Source organism: Haliotis cracherodii, unplaced genomic scaffold, assembly GCF_022045235.1.
Source record: "Haliotis cracherodii isolate W230 unplaced genomic scaffold, xgHalCrac1.p SCAF_5, whole genome shotgun sequence".
Classification (NCBI taxonomy): domain Eukaryota; kingdom Metazoa; phylum Mollusca; class Gastropoda; order Lepetellida; family Haliotidae; genus Haliotis; species Haliotis cracherodii.
In genome coordinates, this window is record NW_027266308.1 from 16,287,034 (window position 1) to 16,311,805 (window position 24,772).

At 39.8% G+C, this 24,772-nt stretch overlaps 2 protein-coding genes across 3 annotated transcripts in view; one reads left to right on the top strand and one right to left on the bottom strand.

Moving 5' to 3' along the window:
- The window catches only part of LOC139442696 (probable methylmalonate-semialdehyde/malonate-semialdehyde dehydrogenase [acylating], mitochondrial), a 36,787-nt gene extending 35,501 nt beyond the window's left edge, over positions 1-1,286 (top strand). The window contains exon 15 of the mRNA XM_071223575.1: positions 157-1,286. Coding sequence (XP_071079676.1) covers positions 157-261 — 105 coding nt within the window. The 3' untranslated portion in view covers positions 262-1,286. The remainder of the gene's footprint in view (positions 1-156) is intronic.
- Positions 1,287-8,401: 7,115 nt separating this feature from the next.
- The window catches only part of LOC139442184 (aprataxin and PNK-like factor), a 29,679-nt gene continuing 13,308 nt past the window's right edge, over positions 8,402-24,772 (bottom strand). The window contains exons 9-12 of one of the 2 annotated variants that reach the window (XM_071222974.1): positions 24,467-24,738; positions 23,352-23,495; positions 20,684-20,766; positions 8,402-11,664 (exon numbers count right to left, since the gene is read on the bottom strand). In XM_071222974.1, coding sequence (XP_071079075.1) covers positions 11,408-11,664; positions 20,684-20,766; positions 23,352-23,495; positions 24,467-24,738 — 756 coding nt within the window. In that variant the 3' untranslated portion in view covers positions 8,402-11,407. The remainder of the gene's footprint in view (positions 11,665-20,683; positions 20,767-23,351; positions 23,496-24,466; positions 24,739-24,772) is intronic. The other variant, XM_071222975.1, reaches the window with a different exon arrangement.

Below are 24,772 nucleotides of genomic sequence, written 5' to 3' on the forward strand. Positions count from 1 at the left end.
TCGTGAGTTTTGGGTGGTCAGGCTCACTGACTTGGTTGATGCCTGTCATTGTACACAGCGTTAAACAATAAACAAACAAACACAGTAAGCTTACATTCTGTGATGAAACTGAAATACTGTTCAACCCGACTCACTAACAGTCTTGTCTCTTTCCAGGGCATCCAGTTCTACACCCAGGTGAAGACCATCACACAACTGTGGAAGTCCGATGACGCTGGCGTTCAGAAGGGCTCAGCCACCACTATGCCAGTCATGAGATAAATTGTCTCAATGGGTGCGGGAAAGATCTACTTGTATATAACACAAGACTCATGTGTTGTGGATGTCAGTGATAAACAGTTAAAATAGAGTTTGATATTATGAACAAAATAATAGACTAGGAAGTCCATTTCAACAATAATTCGTGGATTTCTAGACAAATGTGAAAAAACAATATTGGCCGATTTGAACACGTCAAGGGTGTTCACAATGAAATAACTGTAAATTATGAAACTATGTTTGATTTTCCCAAAATTTGTTCAACTTGAGTAGTCAGAAATTAGAATGTTAGGTCAGAAGGTAACATGCTTTTGATCAAATCATTTTTTGTTTTTCTGTTATTTTTTTACACATTTTATGTACATTAAAGAAAAGAAATTGGTTTCCCTTGTATAGGTTTATTAAGAGTGACATGATACTGATGTTGCTGTACAAAGTGCTTTTTTCAAACTAGTATGTGCAAGTTGTCATTGTACAAGTTCCATTTTTTTGTCTCAACACTAGAAAGTTGGGGAATGTATCGAGTAATCATCTTCATATTTATGATGTCAAATTCTATTTTTTAACAAGTTTAAGTATGTTTGAAACACTACACACTTTTACAGATTTATATTTGTTTTCTCAAAGTTGCACTTGCATTTTACTCAGTATTAGTGCGAAGACTTGTTCACAGGTACACATATAGTCCTGTATGGGGTGATGTAAAGGATAGTGTGTTCACTTGCCATGCTGAATATGTGAGTTTCATTCTCACATGGGAACATGTAAACCCTTTTCTGCCAAAACATGACAGCCATTGCCAAATCAGGGTTTAAACATTTATTGATATTTCAACAGAATTAAAAACAAGGTATGGCGCAGAAAGATAATTTTGACAAATTGTATTCTTTGTTTGAGATGACCTAGATTTCCTAGTGTATGTTTCTACAGTATGGCTGATGGTGGCTGGTTAGTGTGTGCTCTGTGACCAATGGAAGGAAGACTTGGGAATCTCTGTAATGACACCAAATAAAACATGCTGGAAATGACACGTTGTTGTTCCAGAAGCATTTGCCAAATGGAGTCTTCAGGATAGTGTCCTCATAGTAGGTCCAATCATTGGAGATGTGTGTGTAGGGGTGCTGGGATTATGTTGGAGACTAGATATTTCAAAACCAGATATTGTTTTGATTAAGACTATGAGCCTAAATATATTTTTAGGAAGAAAAAAAACCTTGCAATTTGTTTTGTGGTAGATTATTTATTTTTCAATAAAATCCCAGGCCCCACCTATAATATCAAATGGTCATTCCCTCAATGATCCAATGAAGACAAATATGTAAGGCTTTGAAATTATAGGTAGTCCCACTGTAGGTTAGATACCTATTATTTTAATTTGGAACCAAGTGCTTTCGCTATTTCAGTTAGAGGTGGTTATTGTGATTTAAAATTTCTGATTGACCAATCTGAATCGAGAATTTTCCAAATCATGGTCTTATGTGTGTCCGATACACCAAGAATGAGACCACCTCTGATTTAAATGGCTAAAGCGCTCGGTTCCAAATTAAAATATGAGTTATCTAATCAGTGTTTGAAATAGATGTCGACCCGTGGCCGACAGATTTGTTCTCGGGCTGATAGTTTTAAATTTCAGCAGGCCCTTACTGCCTCCAGTTTATTGTAAGCTGTAAACATGGTAAATGAATCACAACACTGAGATTGCTTGGTGAAACAGGGTCCAGCTTCAAAGTACTCCGCTCAGTAACTCTTTCAACACCGCAGGCTGGTGTACCAGCCACACCATAGCAACATCAAAATAAAATTTAGTTTCATGAAACTACCTGTCATATCATTCATTTATTACATCTATCACTTTCTGCTTCATTTTGACTAATCACGATCCTAATATTAGATTACGGTATAAGTGTCATTAGAAACCAATTTCTGTAAAATTGCATGTTACAACTATGAAAATACTCCTGGCGAGGTTACTGTAATATTATTGATGTTCAGAACTTTTTAACTATACTAAACATTGTAGGAATCTTCACACGTGTTATTTAAACAAAGCTTTGAAAACGGAGGTATTTCCTTGTATTTTATCATGTCACTTAGCGGAAAGTCACTGTTATTGGAAATGTGTGATGATAGATTGTACTTAAAATTATTCTTATCATATTCCAATTACTTCAAAGAAATGTTAATGGATAGCTCTATTATGAAATCTTAAAATTGCCAAAAATCGCCATAATTATTGCTATCTTGGTGCTTAATATGGACACTATAAATGTGTTAATTAAGTTTGTTTTTAATTTTTTTAAATTAGCTTAGTTATAAGAGCATTATTTAAATAGTGTGATAAACATAACTTTTATATTTATAAACAGTAGAATTAGACCTTTCAAACGGTGTATGATATGTACCAAAGACACATGTATTTGACAAGCTGATAATTTCACTTTATATTCAATACCTATTATTAGATTAGATAGTGTCTGAAACTCAGCAGAGTAAACTGAGAGCCTTAAGGGCCAGCACATTTCAAAACTGTAGGCCCCGTGGAAAAGCTGTAGGACTAAACATTTTAACTGAAGCAGGGAGACATACCGGTACTCTTGCAATATAATTACAAAACACAACCAGTCAGCCAGAATCTTTTACTGCTACCACACCGACTTCCCAGAGACTGTTGTGAAAGATGAAACCTATGTTTATCAAGGAGATTATTAGATTTATCTCCTAATTAGACCATGTGTATGTCAGCAACACCACTAAAAAAACACTTATTGGAAAGCTCTCCTTTTTCAAGCCCGACCAATATGCCGTTTCAAATATTTATTTTACTTTAACCAGCGTACCAGAGGTACAGAAGATTACCCTTACTGGAATAATGACACTTGACATGGGATTGAAGTTTAAGATATGGACCTTATTTGTGATTTAGGAGATCACCATTCTGTGTTTTATTATAATGTTAAAATTTCTTGTCATTGAAAACTCGGTAAAACCCACAAATCTGTAAACACAGGTAATCAGTCATTTTCTGAAGTGTTAACCCTCAAGGTTGTGAGACAATCAGGACGTCACTCTGGAATGCAATGAAGTCATGACAAAGTAGCTAAATTGTTCACTCATCACACCGAAGACCCGGGTTCGATTCCCCACGTGTGTACAAAGTGTGAAACCCATTTCTGGTGTCCCCTGCTGTCTGGTGTCAACACCGAAGACCTGGGTGCGATTCCCCATGTTGGTACAAAGTGTGAAACCCATTTCTGGTGTTCTGCTGTCATTTTGCTGGAATATTGATAAAGCAGCCTAAAACCATGTTCCCACACTCACTCCGCATCATACACAACAAACAAGCCAATGAAATTTGCAGTTAATATATTATCTCTTGATATAGATGATGCTTAGACAGCGACTGAAGGCTGCTTGCCCCAGATGTCACGGGCAACAGAACTGCTGAAGTTGCTCGATGATTAACAATATGGCTACAAACTGCTTTCAAAATGAAAAGCTACACATTAGCGTCCATTACAGTACATGTTGAACAGCACTGTAAAGATTACAAGCAACATGTGGATTTTGTTACAGTAAATATTGTATCGTAAATACAAACATGGCTTCACAATGTGCACAATGGGATGTAGCAACTATAGCAAGTGATACTCGCATATGAATGGACAGAAACAAAAGCAGATAATTGGATCATTCTCAAGTTGTAACTTGTCAATTTGACAACAAAATTAGTAAACAAAAGTCACAGAACTGATGACCCAAAACTGTTCCCTGTTATCAAGAAAATTAATGAGCATCTAGTAGCCGACATATTTAATTGATGAGGCCTGATTTACAGATTGTGTGTGTGAACAATCCAAGATGGAAGGTGGACAATGAAGATACTCATCATTTTCATCTTGATCTTCAAAGTGTTATAGGGACATGCATGTACACCATGCTTGTTAAGCAAGTGTCATCTTTAACAGTTTTTTGTCTGACTGTGTGCCATTGTGTTGTGAATAGGTAAAACTTTATTTGGTGGAAGAGGGAAATAGAGCTGTGAAGATTTTCGTTCCCAGTTTTCGTTTTGATCTGTAATTCAAGTTCAAAAAAAAATTGTTTCCCGCTAAGAATGGCCTATAGATCAGTACCATGCATTTCAATGAAAGGCATCATTGCAATGGATAAACAACTTGTGAAAAATATGATGCTGTGCTCAGACACCAGCAGGTGGAATACATGCATGGAATAGGATCAGTTAGTAGCACTTAATTTACTTCTGCAAACACATTCTTTCACCCAATGCTGGTCAGAATACGCCCCAGCTCGGCATACTTGTCTTAGAGATGATAAACTGTGGTAGAGATGATGGTTGTGTGTCATCCATTTCTACTTACAGATTTAGCTGGAACATTGCTTACTTCAGCATAACATCATCCCTCTCACCAACAGTTTGAATGGACTGATAAAGAGCTGTAATAGACTGATCCCAGGAATATTTATGCTTTAAACTGTTTTTGTTTTTTATGTTTGTTTCCTTTTATGCTTCATTTTCAATAATGTTTGTTTAACAGTAAGGGCTCATAATCAAATATTCCGCAGTTATTATAATCTGACTGTTTACAACAAGACATGTCAACGTAACAAGAATATAAGAAATATTTCTCAATGTCTGACCAACAGTACAAAGATTAAGATATAAATGTGACATAATTGACTAACAGCAATTGAAACAAGGGCATTAAAATCTGACAAACACAACATAAAATCGTCCTATTAGTGATGCTAACATGTGACATCTACTGTACAGGAAATATTTCACTAAAAGCAAAATGTGCATTCAAAGTATCATGTTTTTCATGATTCCTTATGCTAAGAATTAAACTAAAACAACAGCAAATAAAATTCCACTAACGCGATTGATTGGAACATTCAATTCAAGAAATAGGGGTGGCAGGCTGTCAAGGGATTCACAACTGAGAAAGAATCTTATCACAGAACCTACATCACCACAACCTAGCTTACCTGCAATGTGTCTTGCTTTTTGGAGAAACCAAAAACTGGTTTACAAATGGACCGTAGAGCACATTAACATAATCTGACTGAGTAATGTTCAAGTGGTACAATTCTTCCAATGACGGTGGCAAATTCTCACAATTCTTGCAGCAAGAAGGTAAAACTACATAAGATGCAATAATGACCTTTGAAAAAATACTTGAAGGCTGATGAAGCCCAATAGTTGCAAGACACTGTGCAGTTACTTCCCTTGGCCATGCCACGATCCAGAGATCGCGAAAAATGCATGATTTCAATGAATTTTAGACTTAACACAATGTTAGTGTCATTATGCAAAATTATAGAGAAATTATATATCAACCATAACCTGGTATAAGACGGAGAAATAACTTATATCTGTTTCTCATGATATCTCCATTACAAAACCTCACAATTTAAAAAATTGATCAGAATTTTTCCCAAAATGACAAATACACTGGATTCAATTACTAATGACTCACATGCAGTGACCGCCAGACAACATAATGATAGTGGCATTGTGCCACGCTATGAGATTAGGAGTGAGTGAGTGAGTGAGTGAGTTTGGTTTTACGCCGCTTTTAGCAATATTCCAGCAATATCACGGCGGGGGACACCAGAAATGGACTTCACACATTGTACCCATGTCGGGAATCGAACCCGGGTCTTCGGCGTGACGAGCGAACGCTTTAACCACTAGGCTACCCGACCTCCCCTATGAGATAAGGAAGTAGACAAAGGTTAAAGAATGTTGTAGTGATGCTCTCATTCAGAATTAGCTTAAGTAATACTATAGTGACATGAAAGCAGGATTTAATTTCTTGATATATCTATATATACTGCAGCATCTTTGCCTGGACTTTAAGACTCAGATTTTTGGCTTCTCCGCTACCTAACGATGATAGAATGACAAATAGATATGATGTGGGAGAGCTGACACACTGCAGTGGAGTTTCACAGTGACCAGCACATATAGCAGAAAACATCCTGACTCGGTGTACCTCACCCACAGTTTGCAATAACTAACATCTTATAATTCTTACAATTCTAAAAACACAACCATCCTCTGGTGATACCCAAAATGTAAGAAACTGTCCTTGTAATGTCTTTTTAAAAAAATACAAACTAAAAATAAAATAAACATTCCATTCATCATCAGTTCATAAAACAACGGTCACGACAATAACAAAGCTGAAGACCTGACACGTATTGTGGATAACAACTTCCTTATTTCTTCGTAACAATGTTTCAGGACTACTTCCTGCCCCTTCATCAAATGGATGTTTCAGGGCTACATCCTGCCCCTTCATCACATGAATGTTTCAGGGCTACATCCTGCCCCTTCATCAGATGGATGTTTCAAGGCTACATCCTGCCCTTCATCACATGAATGTTTCAGGGCTACTTCCTGTCCCTTCATCACATGAATGTTTCAGGACTACTTCCTGCCCCTTCATCAGATGGATGTTTCAGGGCTACATCCTGCCCCTTCATCACATGAATGTTTCAGGGCTACATCCTGCCCCTTCATCTCATGAATGTTTCAGGGCTACATCCTGCCCCTTCATCAGATGGATGTTTCAGGGCTACATCCTGCCCCTTCATCACATGAATGTTTCAGGGCTACTTCCTGCCCCTTCATCACATGAATGTTTCAGGGCTACATCCTGCCCCTTCATCACATGAATGTTTCAGGGCTACATCCTGCCCCATCATCAGATGGATGTTTCAGGGCTACTTCCTGCCCCTTCATCAGATGCATGTTTCAGACCTACTTCTTGTCCCTTCATCACATGAATGTTTCAGGGCTACATCCTGCCCCTTCATCACATGAATGTTTCAGGACTACTTCCTGCCCCTTCATCAGATGGGTGTTTCAGGGCTACTTCCTGTCCCTTCATCACATGAATGTTTCAGGGCTACATCCTGCCCTTCATCACATGAATGTTTCAGGGCTACTTCCTGCCCCTTCATCAGATGGATGTTTCAGGGCTACTTCCTGTCCCTTCATCACATGAATGTTTCAGGGCTACATCCTGCCCTTCATCACATGAATGTTCAGGGCTACTTCCTGCCCCTTCATCAGATGGATGTTTCAGGGCTACATCCTGTCCCTTCATCAGATGGATGTTTCAGGGCTACTTCCTGTCCCTTCGTCACATGAATGTTTCAGGTCTACATCCTGCCCTTCATCACATGAATGTTTCAGGGCTACTTCTTGCCCCATCATCAAGAATGATTTACTTGAGGCAAAACGTAGCCCTGAAACGTTACAAAGGGTAAAGAAGGTGCTATCCATAAACTGTTTCATGTCTTCATGTTTTGCCAACTTCTAAATGCCTATCAAAGACTTAATAACAAAACTGTTTCAACTCTCTAACTTAACATCAAACCTATTTACCTATTTGAAGTATGTACCCGGGCTACTGGTAAGACTACACTAAAACTATATTCAGCCCGAAAACCCTGAGGAAAAGGTCACTATGACCGTCATTAAACTTATTATGTAATATGTTAAACACCTCATCTTGAAATAATTATGTTTGAAATAAAAAGAAAACAGTCTACATAAACACTGGGAAGCAAAAACAACAAAATTGATTCTCAAACAACAACTTGAACATTTAAAGTCAGCATGGGAATCTGCAAAATTTGCTACTTGTGTGTCCCGATTGGACAAATGTTATTTTGTAAGCAGAGATAGGACCAGTCCCACTGAAAATATAAGTCTGAATGGAAAATGGTCTGGTCATGTAACCGTCAAATCTAAACAATTTCACTTACTACTGTTACAAATATACTGATGATTTTTGTCTTTCTATCCTTTCAATAAACAAAAAGAAAACATACTGAGATTTTGAATTTTCAAATATCCAGTTGACCACCTTTACTTCACACTTCTGGTTCTGATAAATGCTTTCTTGCATTTGCCTGCTAGCCCAGCTGAATGGAGAAAGTGCCTGAGAACCCAAATTATATTCCACCTCATGGGCGGATACTGAGGGAGGTGCTGGGATGCGCACCCCCCCTTTTTATTTCGAACAAAATCTTTATTTCTGTATAAATTACCACCAAAGACAATAAATATATCTTAATTGTGCACCCCCCCCCCCCCCACCCCCCTTTTCAAAAAAGCTGTATCCGCCCATGCACCTAACACAATATTGAAAAGTGATAAAGCCCATTATCTATTCCAATGAAAATTAAAAACAAACAACCAGTGAAAATATTAAGAAAAACAACATATCAATCCCTGATTCTTTTCTACTAATCAACAGGCTACTCCAGGTATACTAATGAAAACAAGTTAAGGACCTCCCGATTCTTTCATATTACTGTAGTTAATCTGTCATGGTATGTCATGGTATGACAGATTCACTATAATAATATGAAAGAATCAGATGGCCTTTAACTTTTTAGGAATAGTTCATACTAAATGATTACGTCACTAGAGACACTGCCATGTTTGTTTCATGGGAACCGTGGACGGAATCAGCCAAACCACAAGACTAATGTCAACTTGTACATGAAAGCTGATTGTGCATTTCAAATATTACAAATTGTTCATTTTGGGTCATCATTTGAACTATCAATGGACCTACAGAATAAGACAACACTTTTAGTGGATACAGAACGACTGACAGTACTGTACTGGAATGAAGGGGTTTGTTTGTTTGTTGTTTAATGCCTCACTCAACAATATTCCAGCTATATAACAGCAGTCTATAAATAATCAAGTCTGGACCAGACAATCCAGCAATTGAGTGAGTTGGGTTTAACGCCACTTTTAACATTATTCCAGTTATATCACGTGGTCAGCTTAATGTGGGAGGAAAGCCCGAGGCACAGGTATGATGCTGACAAACCTAGAAACCTAGCAACATAATCGGGGCGAACCGGGTTTTGAACCCACAATCATAGGTTTCTGGCATGCCCAAGGGACGCAACTCTGCACAGCGAATCGCGGTGCCTCAGACGACTGGGCCACCCGTGCCCACCCTGGTGCTGCTACATACCTAATCATGCTACATTGGTATTATCTCACCTAGTTATTTAATGAACTAGTCACAAGGGTTAGTGACCACTTAAGACTAGCCGCTGTGATAATTCATAGCCGACCAAGTACCACCTCAATTTAACCAAGCGCCTTAAAATTCCGTTTTTGTGATGGAAGGATAAGGAATCCTAAGTTGTTTGACATAAACATGTGATAGACCTGTGACCCTCGTCACCCCAATGAAGATGAATAAACGGCAGATGTGTTGTGGTGCTGTTACCAGTAACTGTATGTGCCCTGCTGCAAAAGGCAGATGTGTTCATTGCGCTGTTACCAGTAACTGTATGTGCCCTGCTGCAAAAGGCAGATGTGTTCATTGCGCTGTTACCAGTAACTGTATGTGCCCTGCTGCAAAAGGCAGATGTGTTCATTGCGCTGTTACCAGTAACTGTATGTGCCCTGCTGCAAAAGGCAGATGTGTTCATTGCGCTGTTACCAGTAACTGTATGTGCCCTGCTGCAAAAGGCAGATGTGTTGTGGTGCTGTTACCAGTAACTGTATGTGCCCTGCTGCAAAAGGCAGATGTGTTCATTGCGCTGTTACCAGTAACTGTATGTGCCCTGCTGCAAAAGGCAGATGTGTTCGTGGTGCTGTTACCAGTAACTGTATGTGCCCTGCTGCAAAAGGCAGATGTGTTCATGGTGCTGTCACCAGTAACTGTATGTTCCCTGCTGCAAAAGGCAGATGTGTTCGTGGTGCTGTTACCAGTAACTGTATGTGCCCTGCTGCAAAAGGCAGATGTGTTCGTGGTGCTGTCACCAGTAACTGTATGTTCCCTGCTGCAAAAGGCAGATGTGTTCATGGTGCTGTCACCAGTAACTGTATGTGCCCTGCTGCAAAAGGCAGATGTGTTCGTGGTGCTGTCACCAGTAACTGTATGTGCCCTGCTGCAAAAGGCAGATGTGTTCGTGGTGCTGTCACCAGTAACTGTATGTGCCCTGCTGCAAAAGCAAACTAACCAAATATCTGGATCCTCCCTAAAATATGTGGCCCGCACCTTCTTTTCACCAATGCCACTGCACATCTTTAACACATCTGTGTCTACCAGTCCTAAATGACATACAACCAATACAGGCCCAGGCCCACATGTCAAGACACACAATTTGAAAAGAAAAAATAACATTCTTTTGATTAATAGTGACAAACAGCTACCAGGGAGTCTATGAAACAAGCAATGCTGTAGAAAGCAAACAAACACTGCTGGCAATGTAGAACAATACAAGCATTTAGCCATGATGAATTAATTACAAACACTAGACTTTCATCTAAAATTTCTTTCAAAGTAATAAAAGCTGTATAATTCTATGAATTAAAATCCAAATTGATTTCAGCAATGTTGCAGCTACAGACAGTAGAAGGTGGCAACTGAGGCCATGATTAGATGAAGCAAGGTAATACTTCCAAGGATGTTGACAGATGAAAATCTGACAATTTATTTATTACGACCTTAATCTGAGTCAAGTACTTGAAGGCTGCTCCAGGGAACAAATGGCAGGGGGGCTAGCACAAGGGATGCTCCTAGATAGTAGTGATTGAAATGTACGTGACATATCAGAGAATGATTAACATGGTAACCATGGTAACTGTACACACATATAATATACATTGCTGAATACTTGAAATTTACAAACATGACATGAAATATACAATGTTGTCAGAAACTGAAATAAGCTTGGCATAATGTTGAAAGCTTTAGTCCTTACATTTTAGAATATGTTGCAAGGAATCACACCGTTTCTTTGCCCAAATCGGTTTGCTTCAGAATAAAACTAAGAATCTTAAAAAAGTATCGGTATTTAAAATACATTTATTCTCAATGATCATCCGTGATGAGTTTTGTTAATTACACACATTTACTATCAATAAAAAAACATGGCCAACAAGAATGATGTGATAAACTAGAAATATATTCAGAAGTATGTTTTGTCGCATTCTGGACTACTTTATGCATGTAGACATGCAAACCCTGTTGTAGCAGAGATTTCACTAGTAAAACGAAGACTTAAAAACAGCTTTTACACTGCCGGCCTAAGAAAGAATGCCAAGTTACACAACATTGTATATAGTCATGAATGACATTCACTCAGCCTTTATTTCTATTTTCTTTCCAACGGGTTGCCGCATTTTCTTCTTCTTAACAAATCCTTTGGCTTCCTTCATCAAAGATCTCACATCCTCTTCCTCTGGGTCATAGTCTGAGTCTTCCTCCTCTGGATCTCCGTATGAAGATTCGCTCGCATAAGACTGCCCAATGTCATCGATAAAACTGTCATTGTAGTCGTATGTGTTCGGTTCTCCGTTGTCGTCGTCATCTTTAGCAAGCACGCTTGTTTTACCTGCAGTGTGAGTCAGAGAGGGAGTATTCATGTTCAAATACCCTGTTTTGGGTAAGGCCAGATTTATTTGGGTGGGGTGGGAGGGTGGCGTGTTTCAGATTTTTGTCCCAAAATAATTGGTCGGTAGGTCAAAAATATAACAGAATATAAAAATTCCCCAAAACATTATGTAGTTAGTGAGTGAGTGAGTGAGTGAGTATGGTTTTACGCCGCTTTTAGCAATATTCCAGCAATATCACGGCGGGGGACACCAGAAATGGGCTTCACACATTGTACCCATGTCATGAATCGAAACCGGTCTTCGGCGTGACGAGCGAATGCTTTAACCACTAGGCTACACGACTGCCCCTATGTAGGAAGTGAAAAAAGTGGAGACTATAATGATAGTATTTTGAATAATAATACATTTATTTAGATAGTGACAGAAGATGAGTTACATAATGTGGTACAATGTATTTTACAATGTTGATAAACATTGTGTTTTCAAATTGTTGGTGTTATTTAGGAGATAACTTAATTTTGAACCGAGCACTTTAGCGCAAGGTTCCAAATTATAATAAAGAGGTATCTATTCTACAGTGGGACTACAACAAATTTCAAAACACAGTAGGTTATCTCCATTCTACCATGAGGGCAACAACGCTTTGAAAACGGCGCTCTTTCGCAACGTGTAATAACACAGGTGCACAGGTCCGCAATCTTAGAACATTCCAAAAAGTGGTCACAGTTAGTTATATATATATGTAACAATTATTACTAAAGTACTCACGGAAATGAAAAAAACCCTGTTTTTTTCGATCTCAGATTTTAAATAAATGCAGTTAATATACAAAATATATAAATATTCAAACAACTCAATTAGTACTAATTGGGCCTTGGCACAAATACAGCGTATCAAAGGTTTATATGTCTTTTTACACGTAAAAGTGTGTAAAAATATGACTATTGTGAAACTGAGCATAACCAGGTGTTAAAAGATCAAGGTGAATGTCCATGACCTATGACACCTTGACAACAGGTGAAAACAGGTGCTTGAAACCCACGTGCATGTGATTTGTCAGTGGTTAGTGATTTGTGAGTGGCATTGTGGGATAGTGATTCATCGTCAAAATATCAGAACGTAAAAGTAACATATTCCCTTCTCAAACAACAACTTACATGTCATTATTATTATGTACATAAACACAGCTGTTATTTTTATTGTTGTTTTGATAACTTTTATCCAGGCATAATGCCTATAGCCTGTTTCTGCCATGTCATTTTGGACTTAGTTTTATTTTTGAACGTGAAAGTGCCTACAAATTACCTCCTGTAAAGTACATTTTGTATTGAGCACTGAGATAAAACTAGCAAATCCAGACTAGTACTTTTCCAGTTTTTTTGTTATTTCGTATTTACATCTACGTAATGCTTTGTGTCGATTATTAAATCCAGCAAAACAGGTTTTTTTCATTTCCATGAGTACTTTAAAGTTCAAGATTAAAAAACACCATAGTCGTGAGTAGTTCATAATAAGTGTTCAAAACACATAGTTTTTCAAAAGAAGTTGACAAATAACACTCCTAACTTAATCCAAAGAGAGATGTTTTAATTTCTATCAAACTGTTGCACACTTTTGTACACTGTGGACTGGCTGTCGTTTCTCGGAAATTTGTGAGAGAGGTCATTTCTTGGAAATCGAATATGCCATCATTTCTATTGTAGGGGTGACGGGTAATAGAAAAAGGTTTTAAAATGCTAAACAAATATATTTCTACAGCAAACTTTATGAATTAATATTCTAATATATATTTAACATGTCTAAGAGTTATTAGGTAGATAGCAATTACCCCCAGTAAACAATAATAACATCAAAGTAAATGCCTCTCCACCCCGAACTTGGATGTGGCAGAACTTGACCTACATCACGGTTACTCACACCTCACAGCTATCAATGGCTGACAATCATGTGTTTACATTAACTAGATCTAGTTAAGAGAAGCAAGATGACAACCCCGATCTATGATGTGGTTCAACATTTACCTGTAGTTTTCCTGGGATTGATCGAACCTGCGGGTACATCCATATGATTACTAATGGAACTGAGTATGACTGAACAGCCGCTGTTTAGGCTGCAGACAAGCCGGATATTTTGAAAAGAGGAATCTGCATGGTGTGACCTGTCAATTTCAAGATTTCACGGATCCAAAGCCAAATAGTGACAGAATTTAGACATTTCTGGTCCAGAAATAGTAGGTGGTGTATGATTTTCATAATTGTGCGTGTTCTGAAATGAATTTCATCAAGTTTGATAAGCTGCCACTTCAGTTGGGACATTGTTTTCGTGGACTTTTGAAGGGGAGTGTTTTCTGATGCACTTTCAAATCCCCTCCTGCCAAATTCTACCGGTGGTGGTTGACGGAGATGGCAATGGATATTGATCAGAAAAAGGTTTGTAAACACCATGTTGTCATGAATAAAATGTCTTCAAACACATTTTATTATGTTATATTTCACTTTCATTGTCGGTTGTTTCAATAATGAAATTACCTGTTCGTGGTTTTCAGAAAAAGTTACCAAAAAAATGAACAATTATTATTTTCTCAACAAAATTTATTAGATATCACTCTTTCACTTATTTTGAATGTGTGAATCTTTGAATTATACCTCCCCACCCTGAATTGAGAACCGTCCTAACGTGTCCCGGTTGTCACTATATCTGCACTGCACTCTCAGTTATGGCTGCCAGAGAAATTGTTAACAGTAACAGTGCTGTTAAAGAATTGCAGGAAACCAGAAGACAACCCAGTACTGTGTGTGTGATGCTGTTCAACATTAACATGTTGACTAACTACCCCTGCTGGTGTGATGTTTTTTCAAACAATTTTTATAATGTTATATTTTACTTTCATTGTCGGTTGTTTACCTCTTTTTAACCAATCAGAATCAAGCATTCATCAATTTCATGGTAGAATGGGTAATTTATCTACAGAAATTGTACCATTCGAAACCTGTGGCAAATGCTGTCAGTTCCAAATGACATTTGTTAACCTTTATCTCCAAAGTATTCACACACAAAAAAAATGATGTTTTTCAAGATTCAAGAGAAAATCTAGCTATGACCAATAAAGTGATCCAAGATGAAGTTTTTATCTTGTTGAAAACTTGGTTAGGACCAACATGTTCTATTTTTATATCAGAAACTCTTCAAGAAAATCTCTTCTTTTTTATCAATTTTAGCTTTACCTATTAACTATGTGTTGTAAAGTTCCAGACAGGCAAGTGTTGAAATAAAGAGGATAAGTGTCTTTCATATGAACACATTGAATTACCTTCACAATTACATCCAAGCTATTTCATTCCTTAAATTCTGCAGATCCTGTGAGCCACAAAGGATCCTCAAATACCTCGTGATTACATACCTTGTCCTTACCATACCATGTCTGTACCATACCTTGTCCTTACATAACCGGTCCTTAATAATAACATACCCTGTCCTTACTATACCATGTCCTTACCATACCTTGTCCTTAACATATCTCATCCTTAACATATGTTGTCCTTACCTTGTCCTTACATAATCCGTCCTTAATAATAACATACCCTATCCTTACTATACAATGTCCTTAACATATCTCATCCTTAACATATGTTGTCCTTATCTTGTCCTTACATAACCCGTTCTTAATAATAACATACCCTGTCCTCAATATACTCTGTCCTTACTATACCTTGTCCTCACCATACCTTGTCCTTAATATATGTTGTCCTTACCTAGTCCCTACCATACCTTGTCACTAACATACCTTGTCCTTACTTACCTCGTCCCTAACATACCCTGTCCTTAACATATTATCCTTACCTAGTCCTTACCAAACCTTGTCCTTACCTAGTCCTTACTATAGCTTGTCCTTCCCTTACCTTGTCCTTCATATATGTTATCCTTACCTTGTCCTTCCCTTACCTAGTCCTTCCCTTACCTTGTCCTCAACATATGTTATCCTTACCTTGTCCTTCCCTTACCTTGTCCTTACTATACCTTGTCCTTAACATATGTTATCCTTACCTTGTCCTTCCCTTACCTTGTCCTTCCCTTACCTTGTCCTCAACATATGTTATCCTTACCTTGTCCTTCCCTTACCTTGTCCTTACTATACCTTGTCCTTAACATATGTTATCCTTACCTTGTCCTTCCCTTACCTTGTCCTTACCATACCCTGTCCTTACCATACACTGTCCTTATCATACCTTGTCCTTACTATACCTTGTCTTTAACATACCCTGTCCTTACCATACCCTGTCATTCCCTTACCTTGGCCTTAACATATGTTATCCTTACCTTGTCCTTCCCTTACCCTGTCCTTACTATACCCTGTCCTTACCATACCTTGTCCTTCCAATACCCTGCCCTTACTATACCCTTTTCTTACCATGCCATCCTTAACATACCCTGTTCTTACCATACCTTGTCCTTACTATACCTTGTCCTTACCATACCTTGTCCTTACCATACCTTGTCCTTCCCATACCCTGCCCTTACTATACCCTTTTCTTACCATACCATCCTTAACATACCCTGTCCTTACCATACCCTGTCTTAACTATACCTTGTCCTTAACATACCCTGTCCTTACCATACCCGCTCCTTACCATACCTTGTCTTTACCATAACTTGTCCTTACCATACCTTGTCTTTACCATACCTTGTCCTTACCATACCTTGTCCTTACCATAACTTGTCCTTACTATTCCTTGTCCTTACCATAACTTGTCCTTACCATACCTTGTCCTTACCATACCTTGTCTTTACCATAACTTGTCCTTACTATTCCTTGTCCTTACCATACCTTGTCCTTACCATACCTTGTCCTTACCATACCTTGTCTTTACCGTAACTTGTCCTTACCATACCTTGTCCTTACCATACCCTGTCCTTACCATAACTTGTCCTTACCATACCTTGTCTTTACCATACCTTGTCCTTACCATACCTTGTCCTTACTATTCCTTGTCCTTACCATAACTTGTCCTTACTATTCCTTGTCCTTACCATACCTTGTCCTTACCATACCTTGTCCTTACCATACCTTGTCTTTACTATAACTTGTCCTTACCATACCTTGTCCTTACCATACCCTGTCCTTACCATAACTTGTCCTTACCATACCTTGTCTTTACCATACCTTGTCCTTACCATACCTTGTCCTTACCATAACTTGTCCTTACTATTCCTTGTCCTTACCACACCTTGTCTTTACCATACCTTGTCCTTACCACACCTTGTCCTTACCATAACTTGTCCTTACCATACCTTGTCTTTACCATAAATTGTCCTTACTATTCCTTGTCCTTACCATACCTTGTCATTACAATACCCTGTTGTTACCATACCTTATCCTTACCATACCTTGTCCTTAACATATGTAATCCTTACCTTGTCCTTAACATATGTTGTCCTTACCTAGTCCTTACCATACCTTGTCCTTTAGTCACCCTCTAATATATAAACATTGGTTCTAGTTATGTGTTTTGTGATGGTAGGATGAATAATGGCTGCACTCGTAGTCTACGACCACCTGAGCTAATAATGTGTTAACATGCTACAAAATAAATCATACTGAATAAACAAGAGATAGATATATTATGATGTTTATTGCAAACACATCAATAGTAAAAGGTTTATCTAAAATAAAACAATTTGAATATAATCTACATTTAAATCCTATTCTGCTACATGTATATCACAGCAGCCTGTGAAAAGTCAAGTCAGGGCATTCCATGGCATCAGGGTACGATGAGATTCAAATGAACAATGTCACCCAAACTAATTTAGCCACCTCTTATGACAAGCAATAGAAAGTTTGTGAAATGTTCTGAAGACCACAAGTCCTCTCACGATGTAACCGAGAGAGGGGTTTAATGCCACTTTGAACAGTATTTCAGTTACATCTCTGCAAGTCAGCTTAATGTTGGAGGAAAGCCCGAAGTGATGCATGTCTTACACGTTTACCACTTTGGTGAAACCCACGAGCATGGGTATGGTGCTGACAAACAGTAAGATAATCAGGGATTGGAACCCATGATACTAGTTTCCTGGCGTACCTAAGGGGTGCAACTATGCAATGCAAATTGTGTTGCCTCAGACTACTGACTGGAGCGGAGAGCACATACACATATAGTGAAGTAAGGAGATGGGGATGTCATGGAGTGGAGAGCACATACACATATAGTGAAGTAAGGAGATGGGGACATCATGGAGCGGAGAGCACATACACATATAGCGAAGTAAGGAGATGGGGATGTCCTCGAGCGGAGAGCACATACACATATAGTGAAGTAAGGAGATGATGTCCTGGAGCGGAGAGCACATACACATATAGTGAAGTAAGGAGATGGGGAAGTCATGGAGTGGAGAGCACATACACATATAGTGAAGTAAGGAGATGGGGATGTCATGGAGTGGAGAGCACATACACATATAGTGAAGTAAGGAGATGGGGATGTCATGGAGTGGAGAGCACATACACATATAGTGAAGTAAGGAGATGGGGATGTCATGGGAGTGGAGAGCACATACACATATAGTGAAGTAAGGAGATGGGGGTGTCATGGGAGTGGAGAGCACATACACTTATAGTGAAGTAAGGAGATGGGGGTGTCCTGGAGTGGAGAGCACATACACATATAGTGAAGTAAGGAGATGGGGACGTCATGGAGTGGAGAGCACATACACTTATAGTGAAGTAAGGAGATGGGGATGTCATGGAGTGGAGAGCACATACACATATAGTGAAGTAAGGAGATGGGGATGTCATGGAGTGGAGAGCACATACACATATAGTGAAGTAAGGAGATGGGGATGTCATGGAGTGGAGAGCACATACACATATAGTGAAGTAAGGAGATGGGGATGTCATGGGAGTGGAGAGCACATACACATATGGTGAAGTAAGGAGATGGGGGTGTCCTGGAGTGGAGAGCACATACACATATAGTGAAGTAAGGAGATGGGGATGTCATGGAGTGGAGAGCACATACACATATAGTGAAGTAAGGAGATGGGGATGTCATGGGAGTGGAGAGCACATACACTTATAGTGAAGTAAGGAGATGGGGGTGTCCTGGAGTGGAGAGCACATACACATATAGTGAAGTAAGGAGATGGGGATGTCATGGGAGCGGAGAGCACATACACATATAGTGAAGTAAGGAGATGGGGAAGTCATGGAGTGGAGAGCACATACACATATAGTGAAGTAAGGAGATGGGGAAGTCATGGAGTGGAGAGCACATACACATATAGTGAAGTAAGGAGATGGGGATGTCATGGGAGTGGAGAGCACATACACTTATAGTGAAGTAAGGAGATGGGGGTGTCCTGGAGTGGAGAGCACATACACATATAGTGAAGTAAGGAGATGGGGATGTCATGGGAGCGGAGAGCACATACACATATAGTGAAGTAAGGAGATGGGGAAGTCATGGAGTGGAGAGCACATACACATATAGTGAAGTAAGGAGATGGGGAAGTCATGGAGTGGAGAGCACATACACATATAGTGAAGTAAGGAGATGGGGCCGTCATGGAGCGGAGAGCACATACACATATAGTGAAGTAAGGAGATGGGGAAGTCATGGAGTGGAGAGCACATACACATATAGTGAAGTAAGGAGATGGGGCCGTCATGGAGCGGAGAGCACATACACATATAGTGAAGTAAGGAGATGGGGAAGTCATGGAGTGGAGAGCACATACACATATAGTGAAGTAAGGAGATGGGGATGTCATGGGAGTGGAGAGCACATACACATATGGTGAAGTAAGGAGATGGGGATGTCCTGGAGTGGAGAGCACATACACATATAGTGAAGTAAGGAGATGGGGACGTCATGGAGTGGAGAGCACATACACATATAGTGAAGTAAGGAGATGGGGACGTCATGGAGTGGAGAGCACATACACATATAGTGAAGTAAGGAGATGGGGATGTCATGGGAGTGGAGAGCACATACACATATAGTGAAGTAAGGAGATGGGGATGTCATGGAGTGGAGAGCACATACACATATAGTGAAGTAAGGAGATGGGGATGTCATGGAGTGGAGAGCACATACACATATAGTGAAGTAAGGAGATGGGGATGTCCTGGAGTGGAGAGCACATACACATATAGTGAAGTAAGGAGATGGGGATGTCCTGGAGTGGAGAGCACATACACATATAGTGAAGTAAGGAGATGGGGGTGTCATGGGAGTGGAGAGCACATACACATATAGTGAAGTAAGTTTATGGGGATGTCATGGAGTGGAGAGCACATACACATATAGTGAAGTAAGGAGATGGGGGTGTCATGGGAGTGGAGAGCACATACACATATAGTGAAGTAAGGAGATGGGGGTGTCATGGGAGTGGAGAGCACATACACATATAGTGAAGTAAGGAGATGGGGGTGTCATGGGAGTGGAGAGCACATACACATATAGTGAAGTAAGTTTATGGGGATGTCATGGAGTGGAGAGCACATACACATATAGTGAAGTAAGGAGATGGGGGTGTCATGGGAGTGGAGAGCACATACACATATAGTGAAGTAAGGAGATGGGGGTGTCCTGGAGTGGAGAGCACATACACATATAGTGAAGTAAGTTTATGGGGATGTCATGGAGTGGAGAGCACATACACATGGTGAAGGAAGCTCTAGACGATAGTTATTGAAGCAACTAAGCATGCAACTCTTATTCCTTTTTGGACAATACATAAAAATTGTTGATAATCAATTTCTGAGTAAATATTGCAAGTCTTCAAATATGCTCAGGACAAAATATATTCTTCCTGCAACAATACAATAAAGCTTATATTTCATAACTGTGACCGAAAGTTGATTTCATATGAATATTCCAAAGATGATTGTCGTGTAAATGTCTTAGCATGTCAATTTGAGTAAGTGAATGTTGTTTTATGCCACAGTCAGCACTATTCCAGCAATATATCACGCCTGCATGTGAAACTGAAGAAAAGGTCTACCTATCGTTCACCTACCATCCTTTTTTGCTGGTTTTCTCTTGGGCTGATCATCTGCTTTCTTTTTATGAGAATATTTCTTTAAATGGTCAGCATTTTTCCTGCAAGAGAGTTGCATTATAGGTCTCGTCACTTTTAATAAATCTGAGCTATATGAGGAGTCTGTATGTACATGAGGAGTCTGTATGTACATGAGAAGTCTGTATGTACATGAGGAGTCTGTACATGAGGAGTCTTTATGTACATGAGGAGTCTGTATGTACATGAGGAGTCTGTATGTACATGAGGAGTCTGTATGTACATGAGGAAGCTTCACACTGTTAATGATGGGAACCCTGTAGTAATGGAATGTCAGCTGCCAAACATTACAGGAAGCACGAACCACTGTCAGAGCAGCGTTCCATCACAATGAATATCAGCATGCAAAGGGAGATAACTCATTGCTAAAGCAGCCACTGCCCAAGCAACATGCAACAAGGTTGTCTTGATTGGAGAGTTTAGTATCATTAAATCGACTTAAAAGTATCACAATAAAGCGATTACCGGTAGCATGTAAATGAGATAATCTGTAAGTGATAGATGATATATTCCTATCAAGACCTTCAATTAATCAACTTAATCCTACACATAAACTTGGTTCATCCATAAATGTTTAAAATGGAATGTCCAGCCAAGCAAATAATGGAAATAATTACATTTTTGTTGATCCAGGTCCCTCCCAAAGCATTTCCACTTTCATAATCTGCCCATTACACCTAACTGCCTCTAACTTACAGAGCCTCACAGCACAAATCATGTGCAACATACCCATTACCCCATCTGATCAGGAAATGCACCACACAAACAGACAATCTTTATACCATACCAACTGCTTGCCACATCTTTAATTACATGCACAAAGTATGATTCAAAAGCTCCTGCCCAACACCTAACATGTCAGCCCATATCAATCAACAAAAGCCTTGCACTTAACACCCTACATTTTACACCCCAATAATACACCTAATACCCTCATCCTACACCTTACACCATCCCTACTCCCAACAACACATACACCAGATAATACACCCTACTCCCAACAACACATACACCAGATAATACACCCTACTCCCAACAACACATACACCAGATAATACACCCTACTCCCAACAACACATACACCAGATAATACACCCTACTCCCAACAACACATACACCAGATAATACACCCTACTCCCAACAACACATACACCAGATAATACACCCTACTCCCAACAACACATACACCAGATAATACACCCTACTCCCAACAACACATACACCAGATAATACACCCTACAGCCTCCCACATAGTACACCCTACTCCTAACACATACACCAGATAATACACCCTACATCCTCCCACATAGTACACCCTACTCCCAACAACACATACACCAGATAATACACCCTAAACCACCCTCCCACATAGTACACCCTACTCCTAACACAAACACCAGATAATACACCCTACACCCTCCCCTAACACATACACCAGATAATACACCCCACTCCCAACAACACATACACCAGATAATACACCCTACTCCCAACAACACATACACCAGATAATACACCCTATTCCCAACAACACATACACCACATAGTACACCCTACTCCCAACAACACATACACCAGATAATACACCCTACACCCTCCCCTAACACATACACCAGATAATACGCCCTACACCCTCCCCTAGCACAAACACCAGATAATACACCCTACATCCTCCCACATAGTACACCCCACTCCTACCACAAACACCAGATAATACACCCTACACCCTCCCATATAGTACACCCTTCTCCAAACAACACATACACCTGATAATACACCCTAAACCACCCTCCCACACAGTACTACCTACTCCTAACACAAACACAACATAAAACACCCTACACCCTCCCACACAGTACATCCACTCATAACACATACACCAGATAAAACACCCTACATCCTCCCACACAGTACACATTACTCCTAACACAAACACAACATAATACACCCTACACCCTCCCACACAGTACACACCACTCCTAACACATACACCAAATAATACACCCTACACCCTCCCACATAGTACACCCCACTCCTATCAGAAACTCAACATAATACACCCTACAACCTCCCACATAGTACACCCCACTCCTAACACGAACACCAGATAATACACCCTACAACCTCCCACATAGTACACCCCACTCCTAACACATACACCAGATAATACACCCTACAACCTCCCACACAGTACACCACACTCCTAACACAAACACAACATAATACACCCTACCCCCTCCCACATAGTACACCCCAGCCCTAACACAAACACAACATGATACACCCTACCCCCTCCCACATCATACATCATACATCCCACCTCATACACCCAACATCATCCACCTCAGGTAGTAGCCCCACATCATACATCATACATCCCATCTCATACACCCACCTCATACACCCAGCATCATCCACCTCATATATTAACCCCACATCATACACCATCACACACATGCACATAATGTAACATAACATATGCAGTTTATCAACACATATAAGATCACCCTGAAACCCTGCAACCAGGACACCCACTAAGCCTGTCAAGCCGCCAGCCCACATGAAGCATGCACTGTGACATCATAGACTGGGCATCCATCATACACACCTGTAGCAATCAGTTCCAAATTCACATTCTGGTTTATCATCGTCATTATCAACGTTTTCATCATCATCACCCTCTTCCTCAGATGCTTCGTCGTATGAGGTGTCACCAGGATGACAAACATCTTTGAAGTGGGCAGGATTTTTTCTACAAAGAATGTCAACAAAATGCAAATTGTTGAGCTCATTTTGCAATTTGATTAATGCTAGATACTTGTAGCACCCAATACATTATTCAATATTCAATTATACAGTATTCAATACATGTTGGCAGTACCTTCAGAGTACTTTCACAGTACCCAAAACATGTTCACAGTACCCTCACAGTACCTGATACATGTTCACAGTACACTCACAGTACCTGATACATGTTCACAGTACACTCACAGTACCTGATACATGTTCACAGTACACTCACAGTACCTGATACATGTTCACAGTACCCTCACAGTACCTGATACATGTTCACAGTACACTCACAGTACCTGATACATGTTCACAGTACACTCACAGTACCTGATACATGTTCACAGTACACTCACAGTACCTGATACATGTTCATAGTACACTCACAGTACCTGATACATGTTCACAGTACACTCACAGTACACTCACAGTACCTGATACATGTTCACAGTACACTCACAGTACCTGATACATGTTCACAGTACACTCACAGTACCTGATACATGTTCACAGTACCCTCACAGTACCTGATACATGTTCACAGTACACTCACAGTACCTGATACATGTTCACAGTACACTCACAGTACCTGATACATGTTCACAGTACACTCACAGTACCTGATACATGTTCATAGTACACTCACAGTACCTGATACATGTTCACAGTACACTCACAGTACCTGATACATGTTCACAGTACCTTTTCAGTATCCAATACATGTTCACAGTATCCAATACATGTTCACAGTATCCAATACATGTTCACAGTACACTCACAGTACCTGATACATGTTCACAGTATAATCACAGTACCTGATACATGTTCACAGTACCTTTTCAGTATCCAATACATGTTCACAGTATCCAATACATGTTCACAGTATCCAATACATGTTCACAGTACACTCACAGTACAGGTCAGCTGACCTACCTGTAACACTTCTTCCCATACGGACATCTGAGCCTCTTCTTTGTGACCGCTCCCCTCTCCTTCGAGGGAGTTTTTTCTTCCTCCTCTTCCTCCTCCTCACTTTCCATCTTCTTCCTCTTGGGTGCAGTGCCTCTCCGTTTGGATGGCCGGGGAACATATGCCTCGTCATCATCTTCCTCGTCATCATCTTCCTCGTCATCATCCCTGACCTTGCGAGGTCGACCACGTCTGCCTGACGCCCTTCTTGGTGTGGCAAGAGCTTTGCCTTTTGACTGTGTCAGAATGTGAAAGATGTTACAGACTTAA